Genomic DNA, 16,200 nt, shown 5'->3' with positions numbered 1-16,200 from the left:
TCTCATCTTCCAATGTGCATTTGTTGTAGAGAGGCCAACGAGTTGAAACCAGAGAGGGGTCATTTTAAATTCTGCTCCCACAAACTCATGAACTGGTCCTGGTCTGTTTAAATCAAGGGGAAAAAGGTCGCTGGTGCAAAGAAGTCTGAATGAATACTTTGGAATTTTACTTATTCAACTGCAAAACTAAACAAAAGGAAGAGGGGAGGTAAAACAGCAAACAAAACAAGTAGAAAAAATGCTCAGGTACAAACCTCACACAGAAAAATTGAAGCAGTGTAAAACATGGCTGAAGGTTCAGTGACGTTTTGCGAATAGAAACAGATTTTAGGCCTTGATAGTTCAGCAAAATGTAATGTTGTGACTCCTAAGTCAGTATGTGAGTTCCAGCCTTTTCAGAACAGGGAGGATGAAAGAAAGGCACAAGAACCAAACACAGAGAGCCAATGATTATTTTATTAAAAAAATAAAATACAAATGATGAACCAAATTACACAGCAGACTTGTTACCAAAACCAAACTATTTTTGAATCATCATTCAGTGCTTTATTTGTATCTAAACATAGAAAGAGTCCATTTGTAGAAGATGGAGTGGGGAGGTTCTTTTTTTTCTCCAGTATTTTTGGCAAGTTTTCAAATCCTTCCTGTGTCAAGGAAAATCAACACAGGTGTTTCTGTGTCGGGTCGACTTTCAATGCACAAAACATTCAAATGTTGGTTGCGAGTATGAAAGGCAACAGATGTATTCAGTCACTGGAAAGTCCTGAAATGTGAACGCATGACGGGTTACGATGTGGTTCATCACGACAAGCAGTTAGTGGTTGATGGAGGGAAAAGCCAAACGTATAAGAGATGACTTCTATGAAACCCCCCCCCCAGCGGACAGAAGCGTTAAAACATGATCCAACAAACAACAAAATAAACAATACAGTACAGTGCAGAGCTGCGAGTACTGGGATAGATATTGCGAGTACTGGAGCTCAAGGGTCAGGGGAAGGTCGCAGCATTTAACAGTAGGTTCATGATTAGTTTGCATAGCTCGGCGGAGTTAGGTGCGGACCTGAAATGCAGGAGATCAGTTAAAGAAGTAAACTTTGGCTTTCATGAGGCGATGGGGGGTTGAACTCTAATTCTGCTTGTTCAAGAGAAACCTGAGAGAGATGGGAAAGACTTTAGGGGGGACTTTTAAAGTCAGAAACTAAACTAAGGATGACAGCAAGACCAATGATGTGAGGGTCCAAACCCACGGATGGCCAGGACTTATCGGGACTAAATCGTGACCAAACATTTTGGGACTTTGTGACTGGAACTCGTCATGGTCGAACCAAAGACTTTTACTGACTAACAGGTCAGGATCAGGGTGAAAGCAGGTCGAGAGCAAAGAGGGTTGAAACCAACATGGAAGATATTGAGAGGCCTTACAGGGACAGAGACTGAATCAGGCCCAAGTCTAGAGCAGGTCACGGGTGGAGGCTAAGAAACGGGTCTGATCAAGATCAAAGACTTGCCACAATGTTGTAAAGTAAGTCAAGTTTGGCGATGTAAACCAGTATTTTAGGATATGTGGATGTAAGGGGTCGAGTTCACCACAAGGTCAACGACAGGACTCACTAAACAAAAGAAGAATCATACTTTAACGGGCAGGACTCGGGTGAAGCCGGGACTTTAAAGGAGCTTAAATGACTGGCCAAGACCACTGGGGAACTTGACGAAGTATTCTCACGTCTACCTGAAAAAAGGTTTGCCCCAGGATCAGCGAACTGCTGTTGATCAAAATAAAGTTCAGCTCATGAGTCCAACTCTTAGTTGCAGTGGAATGTGAAATGAAAACGTCACAGCGAGGAGGAACCCTCCACCTCACCTCATGAGACAGCGATGTTCGGGTGACTAACAAAAAGGCAAGATTTAAGTGATATACAATCAGATATGGCCACGGCACCTAACCAAACAAGGGGAGATGAGTCTCCGTGAAAAAGGTTATAGCCCTTAAACCCCTGGTTTTCCAGGGCAGAAAGTTAACTTTCCTCCTCACTCACTCAACAGGTGAGTCAGGATCATGCTTTTATCTTGAAACCATTGTTACAACCAACATCAGCAAACTCTAAAAATCTGGTTTATCACTTCCGTACCACAACTATCTACTTGCACCACATTTTCACACCAATTGAGCCAGTGGTTTTATTAAAGTGTAGAAAACCACAGAGATCCATCTTTTGCTCAGAACTACTCAGAAGACAAGACTACTTCTACTCTAAATAGGCCTCGATTTCCAGTCACGACTCGGACGCTCCATTCCTGTGCAGCACACGTGAGGCAGCTTCGGCTTGTCACGTCCATTCCTTTTTCTCATCTCACCGCATCTCTGAGATCATGGGAGAGTGAATGCTTCTCTACAAATAGCTTCCCTTTCAGTTGGGAACCAGGCTGTACCATGTGAGTGAAGGTGAGCCTCTACAGTCATTAAACATGCTCTCACATCCCTAAAAATCAGATCCCAGAGAGGCAGGGACTTACGGAGTTCAGCTTCAGTCTAAATGGAATCCATTGCTAGAATACACGATACCACGGCAGGAAATAGCTTTATTTATGTTCGCATCAATTGTATTTGATAACCTCTGTTTAGATTCCATATTGTACCAAGGGATTCTCCCGGCACACGGCACCTGTATCCACATCTCACGAAGCAGAAGAACACCAGAGGAAGCGTCGCTCGACAGCGTCCACCCTACGTTACATCCAGAAAGGAAACTAAATCAGAATCTTGTCAACAAATGACGTAAACACAAGCAGCTCATGACTTGAATGTGTTCTCACGGAAGCCAAACATTCAAATTGGACTCCACACGGACACATGCTGACCAATAATCGCACACCACTCGTATGAAAACACCCATGCTGCTTTTTCAAATTCAACATTTGAAATGAAACCTTCGTCGTCATGATCGAGCAGAAACCTTGAAATATGGACTGATCCTTTTGTTCAAACAGTGTAGTCAACTATATTCATAGTTCATCACGGAAACCAATCAGAAAGCTCGAGGCTGCTCCTCGACCTAATGTTACGTTGTGATATCAACGTCATATATTCAAGCAAGTAGCCGTGAGAAAAGTGATCTGGAAATGACATGCAGTCCGTTTCCCCTGTGGTTATTCCTGTGTTGGGTCACTATGATGACTAAAGTCAGAATAACACCGAAATATATAACAATTCTGGCATGTGAAGAGTTTCAACAAATTGTAGCTTCATGAGGACACGATGAAATTCAGCCAAAAACTGAGATGCGACATGAAAACCACACTCTCAGAGATCAGTCAAAAAAGAAAGGCCTTTCACCGTTGTTTTGTTTTGCTGTCGTGGCAATGCACAGAAAGAGGGGGGGGCGTGTGTAACATTTAAAACCCACTTCCCGTTAGTCTCCTCTGCCGTAGAAAACAACACGCACTTGACACCAGAGAGCTTCGGGAGCTGGTTGCCATGACCTCAGGTCGGTGCCGTCACAGTGCAGCTGCGGCCGAAAATTCAACAACACAAACATTCACGCTGCTTTGGGAAAACGGCTTGTTGATTCAGTCGAGATGGCTCCAAGTGTTCGAAGCCTCGGATGAGAGCGTTGTGGTGTGACACCAGATACATCACAGAGCCAAGAGAAATGTGACGGAGGAGAGGAGTTTCTGATTTCAAACACAATCGACGGCTGTCTTCTTACTTTCTCCGGCAAAACAAATGAAAGAGAGCGTCCGCCTGGGTTTCCCCAGAAGCCAAAGCCAAGCAGATTATGGATCAGGAGCCGCTTCAGACTCCTGTTCCCACTGAAGCGTTAGTTCGGGGAGACTCAGCACAGAGGGTTGGTGACGGCGATGGCAATATTAAAGCACCTCGTGTGAAACGAGGCGTGGCACTGCTCGGCTGATTAGTACTGCAGCAGCTCACACCAGGTGGTCCCCGGTGCTGGTGCTGGTGGTCTGACCCGGCAGATCGGAGGAGTGCTGCTTTTGTCTGGCCACACCATGACCTGAGCAAAAGTGCCCATCTCCGACTTTGCACGTCTGATGCTCCGCCTCCATCTCCTCCTCCAGCCCACAACCTTCGTCCAGCTCAAGCTGGCAAACGCACACCTCGATCCCTGAGTCACCGGTCACGTGGCGGCGGCGAGTGAGGAGTTCCTCGTCTTCCTCCGGCTCCACCGCAGGAGCCTGTGCGCTCTCCTCAGCTTGGCGCTGAGCTAGAAGTGGCTCCGGTGGAGCCTGCTGGCTGGTGGACAAGCTCTGAGCATTGCTGTCCAACAGGGGCTCCTCGGCTGCCGAGGGCTGGAGCGCCGGGACAACCTCTGGCTGGCTCACCTGAGGGTGGAGCGCGGTAGTCACCTCAGGAGGGTCCTCGGAATATGGTGGTGGCGGTGTGGGAGGGTGACCCACAACCTCCTCATAGTCTGGTAGTTTGCAGTCGTTCCAGAACCCTGGAAAGCAACAACATAGTTCAGGTTTCATGTTTCTCTTTGCCACAGCTTTTCCCGAGCATTCACAGACACCACAACAAGCACGTTCACTCAGCTTAAGAGACAACAGCACGTCCACAGCCGAACAATAAGGGGTCACACTGCGGACAGAGCGAGCGTTAGACCAAGCTAGTTTTCTCAGCTAAAAATCTGTGACAGTAAACAGATGTGGCTGAAGTTCATTATTTACAACTTGCTGCTCTAACTAACTGCCTTTAAGACATAACCAAGTCTCTGTTCTCAATGGCCGGAATCCAGCTAATATGAATTCATTGCTATCATTTTAACATAATCCATTAGTCACCCAGAATAATTTTAATGGTCCACATTGATGGTTGTGGTATTATTTTTAGGTCTGGGCTTACAAAAAAAATATGGTCATGGTATTTGCTTGTTTGTTTATTTTAGATCTTCTTTCTCTCTCAGCTTCTCCCTTCAGGAGTGGCCACAGCGGATCAGCTTCCTTCATCTCACCCTGTCCTCTGCTTCCTCTTCTCTCAAACCTACAAACCTCATGTCCTCCTTCACCACCTCCATCAATCTCCTCTTTGGCCTTCCTCTCCACCTCCTGCCTGGCAGTTCCAACCTCAACATCTTCCTACCAATGTACTGGCTCTCTCTCCTCTGTACATGTCCAAACCATCTCCATCTAGCCTCTCTGACTTTGTCTCCACAACACCTGAGCACATGTGCTGTCCCTCTGATCTACTGCTTCCTGATCCTATCCATCCTGCTCACTCCCAGAGAGAAGCTCAGCATCTTCATCTCTGTTTATTTGCCAAATACCTATTTACTTGTCCTATGTTGTATAATTTGGGACTCAATGTTCATTGTAAAGCATTTATTTATTTACATCGAACTTCCCCACTGTGAGACAAATAAAGGATATCTGTTAACTCACGGTTAACAGCAAATTAATTGCACATTGTATATATTTTGAATGTAACTTAAAGTAAGATTTTATCAACACAATGTGGCCAATAATGCATTCCTCATGTAGACATTTATTTAGTGCATCAATCCAACATGACAGGTGGAGTCCGAATCTTTGGAATAACCTTATTATAAATTATATATTATATATTACCACATCAGCCACTCCTCCTCAGAAGTCAAAAAGAAATTGTTATTATATTATATTATATTATATTATATTATATTATATATCTTTAACTGGGTTTCACTTTCCATTTTAAAGGGATCTCATCCAAAAGATCATGACAGAGCAGGTTACACGTAGCGGAGTGTCAGAAATGTTGGCACATGTAGGAGAGTATTTCAAACCACGTCCAACACTTGAGCCCTGGACTGTGACAAGTCTGCACCATGTCACACTCATGTTTACCACAGAGACTCCGGATTAAGTTTCTGTCACTGAGTGACATCCCCACCGACACTGAAGAGGTGGTTCTCTGGCAACGCTTTTGCTCTGCCCGGACTGTTAAAAAGAAATGACTTCACCTTCTCTCAATAAATGATATGCACTTCAGTCAAGAGGGGGAGCAGCTGCAGACAGAAAAAAAATGGGGGCTGGGGTAGCATCGTAGGCAAACATGCAAAAGACAAGCTTGTTGGGATTTCTCAGCCCTGTTGGAGGCACTTTTGGGTCAAATTGGGACGTGGCAGATAAAAGCTAGTGCACGTAAGAGTGACACTGCTCCAGAGTTGACATGAAACAAGATATGAACTAGACTCCAGTAGGTTTGTGAGGAGTCACAGCTTTATCTCTGCTGTTTGAATTTCTCCAGCCAACTGTGGAAATACTATCATCAGGCTGGTAACTGTTGAGACTGAACCGCATCTCTAACTTCCTGTTTGTGTGACAGCAATTACAGTATAGCCACCACTTCTCAGCACAATGTCTGATTGTTCACAATCAAAACACTTGCTTTTAATCACGCGACGTAAATCTCTCTCCTAGCTGTTGTCACCTGGTCCCTCTCTTAATATGTCTGAGCAGTCCGGATGCACGACTTGAGATCTGCGAGTAACACACACCTGTCATTTAGTTATTGTGATTCTTTCAGGGATTTTTCCATGAAAAACACACAGAAGACCACAATAATGGTGGGAACAGAGATGTCACACCAGGACGCCCAACGTCTCGCTAGCTAAAAGGCTTCAGCTGGCTTCTAACAACTTGAGTGTCACGACTTGCGAAATGTGGATAACCGCAAGATTTTAGCCCAAAACAAATATGGTGCCCACCATGGCAAAGCCGCGAGTCTAATAACACAAGAGAATCACCAAATTGTGATCAAATCCAGTGAAATCACCAGGGAAAAACACCCTTTTCACGGGAACCAGGATGTTGGTACTATACAGGCACTAATGATCAGAAATTTAGGGCGTCCTGCTAAAAAAATAGCGTCCTATTCCTCAGGTTTCTCAGTTTAGGGCACCCCAAGGACTCCCAGACGCCCCTCTGGCTAAAGGCCTGTTTTCCATCCTTTGGTGAAGACGCCACATACTCACCTTTGTCTAAGTTTGGCTTTTAAAACCAATGGCTCTTCATAGTTTCATCTCAGTACAATAAAGACGAACAATCAATGAATAAACACTGGAAAACAAATCCTCAGACAGGTCAATGTCCGATCCTTGAATTTAGATTCCAGACAACAGGGAGAGTTGTCGACTGTTTGTATGCATTGTCACATTTGTATCAAGTCAATGACTCCAATTTCATCTAAGGTGGTAAGAACATTTTTTTGCCACAATGTAACCAACAACTTTGGTAGATGAAGCTGATATTTTCCCGTTGGAGGGCGTCAAAAACCCAACATACCCCTATGCTGCTGGGGAAAACCCAGCAATGTTCTTGACCACTGCATTTTCAAAACCTTCAAGACTTTGGAACAGAAGAAGTCAGACAGGTGCTTACTCAGGTTGAGTGGCGGAGCTGAAATGAAGGAAGTGGAGGCCCCCTGGTAAGCCATGAGGCTGATCTCACGTTGCCGCTGCTCCTGCTGCAGGCGCATTTTAACCCTACGATGTCGATAGGCACAGCAGCAGCTCAGCATGATGATGAGGGTCCACACCAACCAGAACCCTGCAAGAATATTAAAAATGAATAATGTCATCTCATTGTTAAACAGAGAAGCCACTCATAAATTGAAAACAAAGCGGTCCTTACACCAGAGTTCATAGTAATAGGTGCAGCACTCCGTCTCTCCGCAGCAGTAGCCCATCTCGCAGCGATATTGCTCATTGTTTACACCAAAGCAGAACTCCTTCCCCTAAAATCCAGAGATGATTATAGTGTAGAACTGACTCACAATTCAGAAAAATGCAGCGGAACACATGAAAAGAGTAAGTAAAAAACGAAACAACAAGAGGAGATCAAAAAAACACATTCTTCAAAAAAAAACAACACATAAATCTTTGCCGCATAAACGTTTGCCCGGGGCAGATTGGTTTCAAGGCATGTTTTCAGGAATGTCAAAAACATACACAATTAAGGACGACACTGAGCCTTATTTTCAAGTTTAGGTGAAAGAATCAAACCTATGAATGCTTGGAATGTTTATTTTAAGGGTGTATGCAAGTTTGATGGCAAGTATGAGGGATTACTTTCACTTTTGGAATCAAAACTTTCTGGCTTAGTATAAACAAAGGCAATGATCAAAGTGGCAAAGTAAGTAGGTTTATTGTGCCTGTTAGTATCCGGGAAGGAAAGTGGGAACAATAATCTAGGTCAAAACGGTGGGGGCATCGGTCAGTAGGTGTGTTCAGTAGGACAGGTAAGAGTTTAATACGCAGCTATGAAAGTTATAAGGTCATGACAAGGAAACATATGTGGGTTTGGGCTTGGTCTGTAGATGGCTGGAGGATCAAAAACCGTGGGGGTAGTTGTATGCACTTGGTGGCCAGGTATCACAGTGACCAACAAGTGGTAGTTAGTTTCCCATTGAACTTTACGAACACTGAAATCCCAAATACGGCATATTCAAAGAACATCCAGTACAAACTCCCCAAAACTGTGATATAACATTCTTTCAACTAACTACTTCTACTGTTTCAGAACAATGACATTAAAATATTAGCTAAAGCAGGACCTTATAGAAACAACAGGATGATCTAAAAACAAAAATCATATCATAGGCCTGATCAGAAACGACTCGCATTATTGGTTAACACCAATATTGTCTTCTAAGATAAAAATGACTGGAATGTCGAGGACGCAAAGCAGCAAGCTTACATCAACAACCAGGAATAAACAGGTCAGTTTGTCGGACACCAGTTAGCTACAGCTAGCTACATTAATCTTGAAAGGCTTTAAATCTGCAGCTGAAGTGATGTAGAAAGGGGTTTTTTCGTATAACGACAAACATTTTCGGTCGAAAACTCTCGAAACCAACATAAAAACTCAGAGAAACTGACGTCATCTTGGTTCTACACGGCTGACCGAGACGGTTTCCTTTGTGGATGAGACAAAAAGGACCGGAGGAAGGCCTTCACCAAGCCCCAAAGCCGCGGTCTCTCTTGAACACGGTATTCGCCTCGGCGACCGCTCGCAGCGGCTTACCTGCACCAGCGAGGTCCCGGTGCAAAGAAGACCTACAATGGATCCCAGTGCTTTCTGCGGCATCTTTCTGGGTTTTCAGCCGTTGGCACGACGGGAATCATATAGCAAGCAGGGTGTAGGAATACAGTGGACCCTTTAGCATTCAGACATGTTTGATGTCTGTGAACCGTCGAGCAGTGGAGGGAGTCGTATAAGACCAAATCCAGGTGGCGCTGATGAGCCGCAAGTCAAAACAGGTCCCGGGGTTCATGTCAGTCTAGTTTCGGTCCACCTCAACACGGAAGCTGGAACAACTCATCACACAAACTGTAAAGGTTTCTTAATCAATAATCAATTATTAACGAATATCTTGTTTAAACACAGTGTATTAAACGTACACAAAATATTGGTCAATACATTTTACATTTAATATCTGTTGTTTTTTTTATTCGTAGCCGGGTAAATATTACACTTTTAAAACAACATTTTAACGTTTAGAAAAGGTCTGAGGTGCGAGAAGAGAGAATGATCAGCTGCCAAGTCAAATGTTGGAAAAAAAATAAAATAAAATAAAATAAAATAAAATAAATATATATATATATATATATATATATATATATATATATATATATATATATATATATATATATATATATATATATATATATATATATATATATATATATATATATATATCAAATACCAAATCATTTCACCCCCTTATACCTGTTACACAGTAGAACATGTTTTAAGCACTAGAGGACGCTGTTGTACTTTTATCTCGTCATTTGTGAATTTTCTCACGGGTTCGATATTGCGCTTATTTTCCTTTATAACGTGTGATTTGTCTTTCGCCTCACATTTAAATATGCAAATACAACTTTCTCGCAACTCGATTTACTGTTCTCCAGTTTTCTAAAAATCCTTCGACTCCTCTTAAAAACCGATCTTATTTTCTGTCGCAAAAAAATAAGATCGGTATATATATATATATATATATATATATATAATCATTTCACCCCCTTGTACCTGGGGGTATATATATATATATATATATATATATATATATATATATATATATATATATATATATATATATATATATATATATATATATATATATATATATATATATATATATATATATAATGTCAAAGATCCATTTTAAATGTCTACTGTTGACTGTGTAATGTAATTTATTAGCATTTCTGGTGTGTCCCGAGAACCACAGATTGCTCAATATATACACGTTCTGGTCTGGACCATATTTACTTCAACAGTGTTTCCATTTTGCAAAACTCACAGGAGGCGCAGAATATCTGCCGTCTGCATTACATGGCGCGCAGAGGCGCCGTGGACCCTTCCCAGCTTGTTCACCATGATTTACCACGTCGCAATTGCATTCCCCTCTCTCTGTTTCTGTTTTGACTTTTTCAGCACATTTGCCACCCGAGCCGCTAATCTGTACTGGCCGAGTGCGCCGCCATGGTTCTGTGAGAGCATTTACATACAAACCCTTTCCAGGACTAATGGCTCTCCAATACAATTTGCATTTATATAGCCCCTTCATACCAACATGATTTGGCGCCTTTGCCCATGATAAAAATAAAACCACCTTTGGCCGGAATAGTTTTTCGTGCTGCTGCTGATGTGTGTATGAATGCATGTTTGATTTAAAGCCTGAAACAAGTGCCGTTATTGACACAAAGGTTTTACAAGTTTAATTTATGTCCGTTCAGACCTTCTGTGTGCTAATGACATATTCAGAGGAACCCCGGAATTACAGTATGAACCATCAACTCAAGCTTTTATGGTACTTCCAACCCAGCTCTTTGTTGGACAAATCATGGATTTTGTGTTCCTTGTGTAGTACTACATCTTATAACACTTAATCGACTAATATTACCATCGCTAACAGACCCATTTAGAGTCAACAAATAAAAAAATATGTGTGTGCATTTTGGAATTGGGAGTGGTTTCAACAGGATCCTGTAAAACTGATGTAGTGGTGGTCTGGAATAGGTTTTTGCAGTACAAAATCAAATATTTGCATCTTTCATAGGTAGCCCTCTGACCTCTGGCTTTGACCAACAAATGTCCCCCGCCATACTTGCAGTGCTAATATGTGTACGCTCCCGTTCTCTGAACCAGCTCTGAACCAGTCTCACACAACATGGATGAATTAAAGGCTGTTTTCATGCATCATGTTCCTGCAGTAATTGTTCTCTTAATTTTTATTGCTACATTCAAATCTTTTCTTTTAAGTTACCGCGTCTATTTAAAGGGGCCCTGTTGATGTTTTTTTTTTCCTTCCGTGAACAAATTTCACATTCTCATAGAGTAGCTTCAAGTTTAAGTATATGTTGGCTAACACTTCAGATCAATGGGCCCCACAGAGCATTTATGTTGAGCATTTTATGGCTGCTATTGGTCATTATACTTGTGAATGTAATTACATTTCACTGTCGCCACTAGTGACCATGACTTGTGCTACTTCCATTACCACCACTTCCCCTCCAGGTTCTAGCTCAGCTCATCCAATCCATTTTATAAAGACCATTTCCCACATCAGAAGTTGGCCACAGCGCTGTACAGGCAAGGGACAGAAGTGCAGCGGCAATCATTTACATTATTACAATACAAGAGCATAAAAACACAAACTATAACCCACAGACCCATAATAACTACCTCTGCTGCAACCTGCACCATCACTGCAAGTGGTAGTACTTTCAGTCAGTCACAGTCTCCTTCCTTCATGGTCGATGTTTTAGTTATCCTTTTATATTGTGGTGCACCTGGAATTGGTGCACTGTAAAATGTTCTCCGTCAAAGAAACTTTATAACCAGATTAAGGCACATTTATGCTCAACATGATGTATGGATCCGTACCATGGATTTCGTCAGTATTTCTGCACGTTTCCACCAAATGGAGCAGTACCGCTGGTAACCATGGGGGCAGTGTTGCTGCTGCTACCCAATACATAGCTCTAATGAGACACGAAGAAGACAGCAACGGCAGAAATTCTCCGTCCGCCGATCGCGATATATCTAAAGCCCTCACCCACCACCACCTACAATGTGCAAGAGGTACATTATCAATACTTCTGCCACTTCGCCATGTTTGTTTTGGAGTTTTTCGCTGTCATCAACGTTTGACTCTGGGCTGCTCCCCCGGTGGATATTTTGGTGAACAGCAATCGTAAAGAACGCATGGAAGCATGTGATCAGTGACGTTGTTTGAAATGGATGGGAAATGAACTTAGTACATAGCTAGCATAGATGAGCCTGGAGTCAGTGTTATTTGGGTCAACTAGTTATTTTTGTCTGTTATTAATTAATCTAAAGTCTCAGCTCAAAACACATCAGCAGTCCAGCAGTGTGACGGTGGGACTGTTTGAGGGGCAATGACTATATTTGGAGCTACAAGCACAAGGGAGACTTTCCTTTTACTTTGTGTTATTCATCACACTGCCAGGCTAATATCTGTGTCATGAAAACCTTCTGAAATGAAATCTGTATATTTACATTCATTTTCCCAATGATAGATTATCTTGATACTGTTGTCACGTTTAACAAAGTCTGTGCACCGTATGAGGTGTGACAATGAGATGAGACCTATAGTGAAGTAGAAATAAAATCCTATTAGTCAGTTTTCACGTTGCTCACCGCCACCTTTACAAACAGGCGCGCTTGATGAAACTTGAAAGCAGCCAAAAGTAATGAGTAAGGAAATGAAATTCTTCCATGTGAGACAGAGGATGAAACTTCCCCTCCAACCACTTAATCATTAACATCAAGACCAACTCAATAATCGCCTCACTTGTAAAGAAAAAAAACAAAACAACAAACCCAATTACAGTCAGAAGCACCTGAATAAATCTGAACACAGTCACGAGGGCGGTGAAGTGGCGTCAATATCACATTCATAAAAGCCCAAAGTGGTTCGGAGGGTTTTTATCTCCGGAGGTGAGAGGCAGTCAGGCCTGCAGGAGGCCATAAATCACGGGACTTTCCCAGCAACTCAGCCGGTGCAGAGGCCCCCCACACGTGGGGGACGGAGGGCAGAGAGCGGGAGTGACCTGCGAGGCCAGAGAGACGACACGAGGTGCCAAGGATCGCCGTGTGACTTAATTACACTGGCATCGCTCTCACAGACGCCAGTGTTTCTGTATTCACCACATGGAACAAGGCCAGTGAAAGAAGGGATGTCAAACACTGCATTTATTTCATCCATTTGTATGTAGGGTTCATTGAGTGTCAGATAAAAATAAACAAATTATATATTGGAATAAGTGAATAATGAGCAACAAGCCAGGGAGAATCTGTGCTCGGTCTGTGCATAAGAGTGGCGTCTCCGGTCGCCACCACGTACCACTCTGTTGTGTAGGTTGAACTCACCTCGCAAAATGTTGCAACACAACTCAACGTTTGATTGATCATGAGACCAATATACATCGCATTCAAAAAGCCAATTGTTGAAGAGTGACCCCTCAAGATTTTGCAGAAAGTTTTATTTTGCGAGGTAACCATCTGCTTTTACTTTGTTTCTGTGCTCTACTTCCTCTCCAGCTGAATTTAGGTGAAGACTGCGGAGAGTCTTCCTGATGCACTGGATTAGATGAGAACGATGGCGTATCAGCTCCAGGACTGTATTGCCACACAGATGCATCCGGTAAGCTTCAGTCTGCAGCTCTCACTTCCAGAGCAACAGGTGACCCACCTGGGTGCTTCAGAGAAGAAGCACTTGCACTGAAAGGCAAACGGCCATGAGAACTGATGCTGGCGTCACACGAAATAAAGCGTTTTAGGGGGACCTGTGCTTTCCAGAGACACTTTTTTGTTGTCTAAACTGATCGCTCTTGCTACCTCTGTTATGATAGCAATTATTCCATTGGTTAGCATTTGGAGAAATCGTGTGAAATGGATGAATTATTTCTCTCATGTGAGATGAAAGATTAGAATAATAATCCCATGCACCCGCCCAGGACAAGTACAGCACACTGCCTCTATGTTTTTAGCTACCACACAATACAGAAATGGATTTGAATCAAAGTTAAACTTTGAAGAAACTTTGTTATGTATGTGCTTCAGGACAGAATGAAGTGTCAAAAATCGTCCAACGCAGTGGTAAAATTGGCAAATAAGGCAACTTCCGCCACCCCATCTGCAGCGGTCAGCTGCAACTGCTGATCTGGGGACAGTTGAGGGCTCATCCCCCGCCTCCTTCAGGACAATCCTTTATGATTAAAGCAGATAAGTGCTGGTAGCGGACGATAAAACCAACAACAAATGTCCACATTCCTCTCATAGCAGCTTTGATGGCCTCCTCTGCTCCCCAAACCTGCAGTGCTATAATCAAACTGCAGAGTCATAAAGCGCCGGCGACGAGGACTATAAAAATGATCAGCAGGATCTATCAGCTGGAGGACTGCAGTTCACACCTCCGAGAGGGACGGAGTGAGGTGGGGGTCAGTGGGGTGGGCATGGTAGGGGGTCCAGGCGTGATGCAGCCAGATGAAGGGCAGTGTCATGCTGTGTTTTTCACTATATTTGTTTTGTACTCACACTTAATGGCCAAAACATTATGACCTTTTCAATGCATTTTTCATATCATAGTCACAGATCGGATCATTTGTATGTCACTCTAATGTCATCATTAAGGCTACAAAAGTATGGAATAACCTTTGTTTTACAACAGTCAACTAAGACGACGCAATGAATACTTTTATCCTAAACTATTATGTATATTAATCCACACAGTTACCATTCAAAACATGACCTTTTAAGGACCTTTTGTATTATTATAGTGAACTCAGGAGATATGCATTTATAATTCTTGCCTTCTTTGCCTTAACAAGGTCACTGGGCATTGTTCCCAGCACGGGATGAGAGGCAGGAACACTCTGGCTAGATCACATGTTCATCACTGGTCACATATAAACAGAACATGAACAGAACACATGAAAAACTCACACACACATCAGGACTCATGACCCAGTTATTTTGGAGTCTTCATTGAGGATGAAGGCAAAAGGTATTCCACAAAGGCATAGGGTCCCCACAATGGTAGTGTTTCGTCAAAAACGGTCATTCCCATGTGATAGTAGTAAGCTGTGAAGCAGTTTATCCACCACTGCAACTCATTGAGGTTCAGCGATCTTCTTTGGGCACAGTTGCTTTCCTATGGTCCACTTTTAAATCACTCATTTACATCTCATTTACTAAACATCTTTAAAAGAAGGTGAGGATCATTGTGAAATTCAAACAGCTGCTTTTGTTTTTCTAGAAAAGGAAAGTGACTCTTAAGGCCCAGTTATGCTCAACGTAATGTACACACACACACACACATATATATACATGTAACCAGAGACGATCACAGGGCCTTAGAGTGAGTCACCCTCTATACCTGAAGCACATGACCAAAGCACCAATTGTGACTAGTTGGAAATTAATAATTAATGATAATTAATTTGTGAAAAAATGACACTGAACTATTTTGACATGCTCTTTGTGGAAACAAATAGCGGAGAATGTACTTGTTTGAAATGTCTCCAGAAAGGGTTGGACATTGTGACAAAATATGTCATGACTTATTTATTTATAACTTATTTATAACTTATAAGCCAGAACTTACTTCATAAGAACAATCATTCTTTCTCGCTTCACATTTTGGCACACATTTCTATTGTTATGTTTTAAATGACCAAGCAAACTTTGCTTTGTCAACGAGTGTTAGCAAAGGTTTGAAGTGAGAAGTCAGGCTAGCCGGTCGCTCTCTTAGCTCGGCAGGACAGATAGTCTTTGGCGTCACAGTTCAGACAAGGAACACTCCATCATTCAGTCGTGAAGGTGTGTGGTGAAGTTAGAGCAGTGCTTCTAAATTATTTTACCCGCCAACTCTTCGCCGCTTCTGTAAATTGTATCATTTGTCTATAAACTTATTATAAGTACGCCTCTGCATAACATTGTATCCTTGTTAACATTAAAGAAAAGAAAATGCATCAATTTGCCTGAAATTAAAAAAAAAAAAAATCATGAGCGCATGTGCAATTCCACTTTATTCTAGTACGGCAAAAAGGTATGTTCCCCTAGGTGACATGCTCCCCCCAGCATCGCTCCGTGCCCCACCGCAGGGGGGCCCGTTACATCAGGTTTAAAAGCAACTCAGTTTTGCATTTGACTGGCTTCTTCGCTGTGAGT

The 16,200-nt window shown here is 42.6% G+C and overlaps 1 protein-coding gene across 1 annotated transcript; it reads right to left on the bottom strand.

Moving 5' to 3' along the window:
* Nucleotides 1-438: 438 nt before the first annotated feature.
* Nucleotides 439-9,249, bottom strand: wbp1 (WW domain binding protein 1). The gene is made up of 4 exons (XM_053854092.1): nt 9,022-9,249; nt 7,630-7,732; nt 7,378-7,545; nt 439-4,457 (listed from the first exon to the last, which is right to left on the bottom strand). The coding sequence occupies exons 1-4, from the start codon at nt 9,082-9,084 to the stop codon at nt 3,928-3,930; spliced, it is 864 nt and encodes a 287-aa protein (XP_053710067.1). The 5' UTR covers nt 9,085-9,249; the 3' UTR covers nt 439-3,927.
* Nucleotides 9,250-16,200: the final 6,951 nt, after the last annotated feature.

This window comes from Synchiropus splendidus, chromosome 1, assembly GCF_027744825.2.
Source record: "Synchiropus splendidus isolate RoL2022-P1 chromosome 1, RoL_Sspl_1.0, whole genome shotgun sequence".
NCBI lineage: Eukaryota > Metazoa > Chordata > Actinopteri > Syngnathiformes > Callionymidae > Synchiropus > Synchiropus splendidus.
Note: the sequence above shows the minus strand (reverse complement) of the source record. Positions and strands in the feature narration are given on the sequence as shown.

Bases quoted from the DNA above. Each gene is read 5' to 3' on its own strand.
- wbp1 (XM_053854092.1), bottom strand. From the start codon at position 9,084: ATGCCGCAGAAAGCACTGGGATCCATTGTAGGTCTTCTTTGCACCGGG. The intron at 7,733-9,021 runs GTAAGCCGCTGC...TCTGGATTTTAG, and splicing joins CCGGGACCTCGCTGGTGCAG to GGGAAGGAGTTCTGCTTTGG. The intron at 4,458-7,377 runs GTAAGCACCTGT...GTTGCTTTCCAG, and splicing joins AGCTCCGCCACTCAACCTGA to GGTTCTGGAACGACTGCAAA.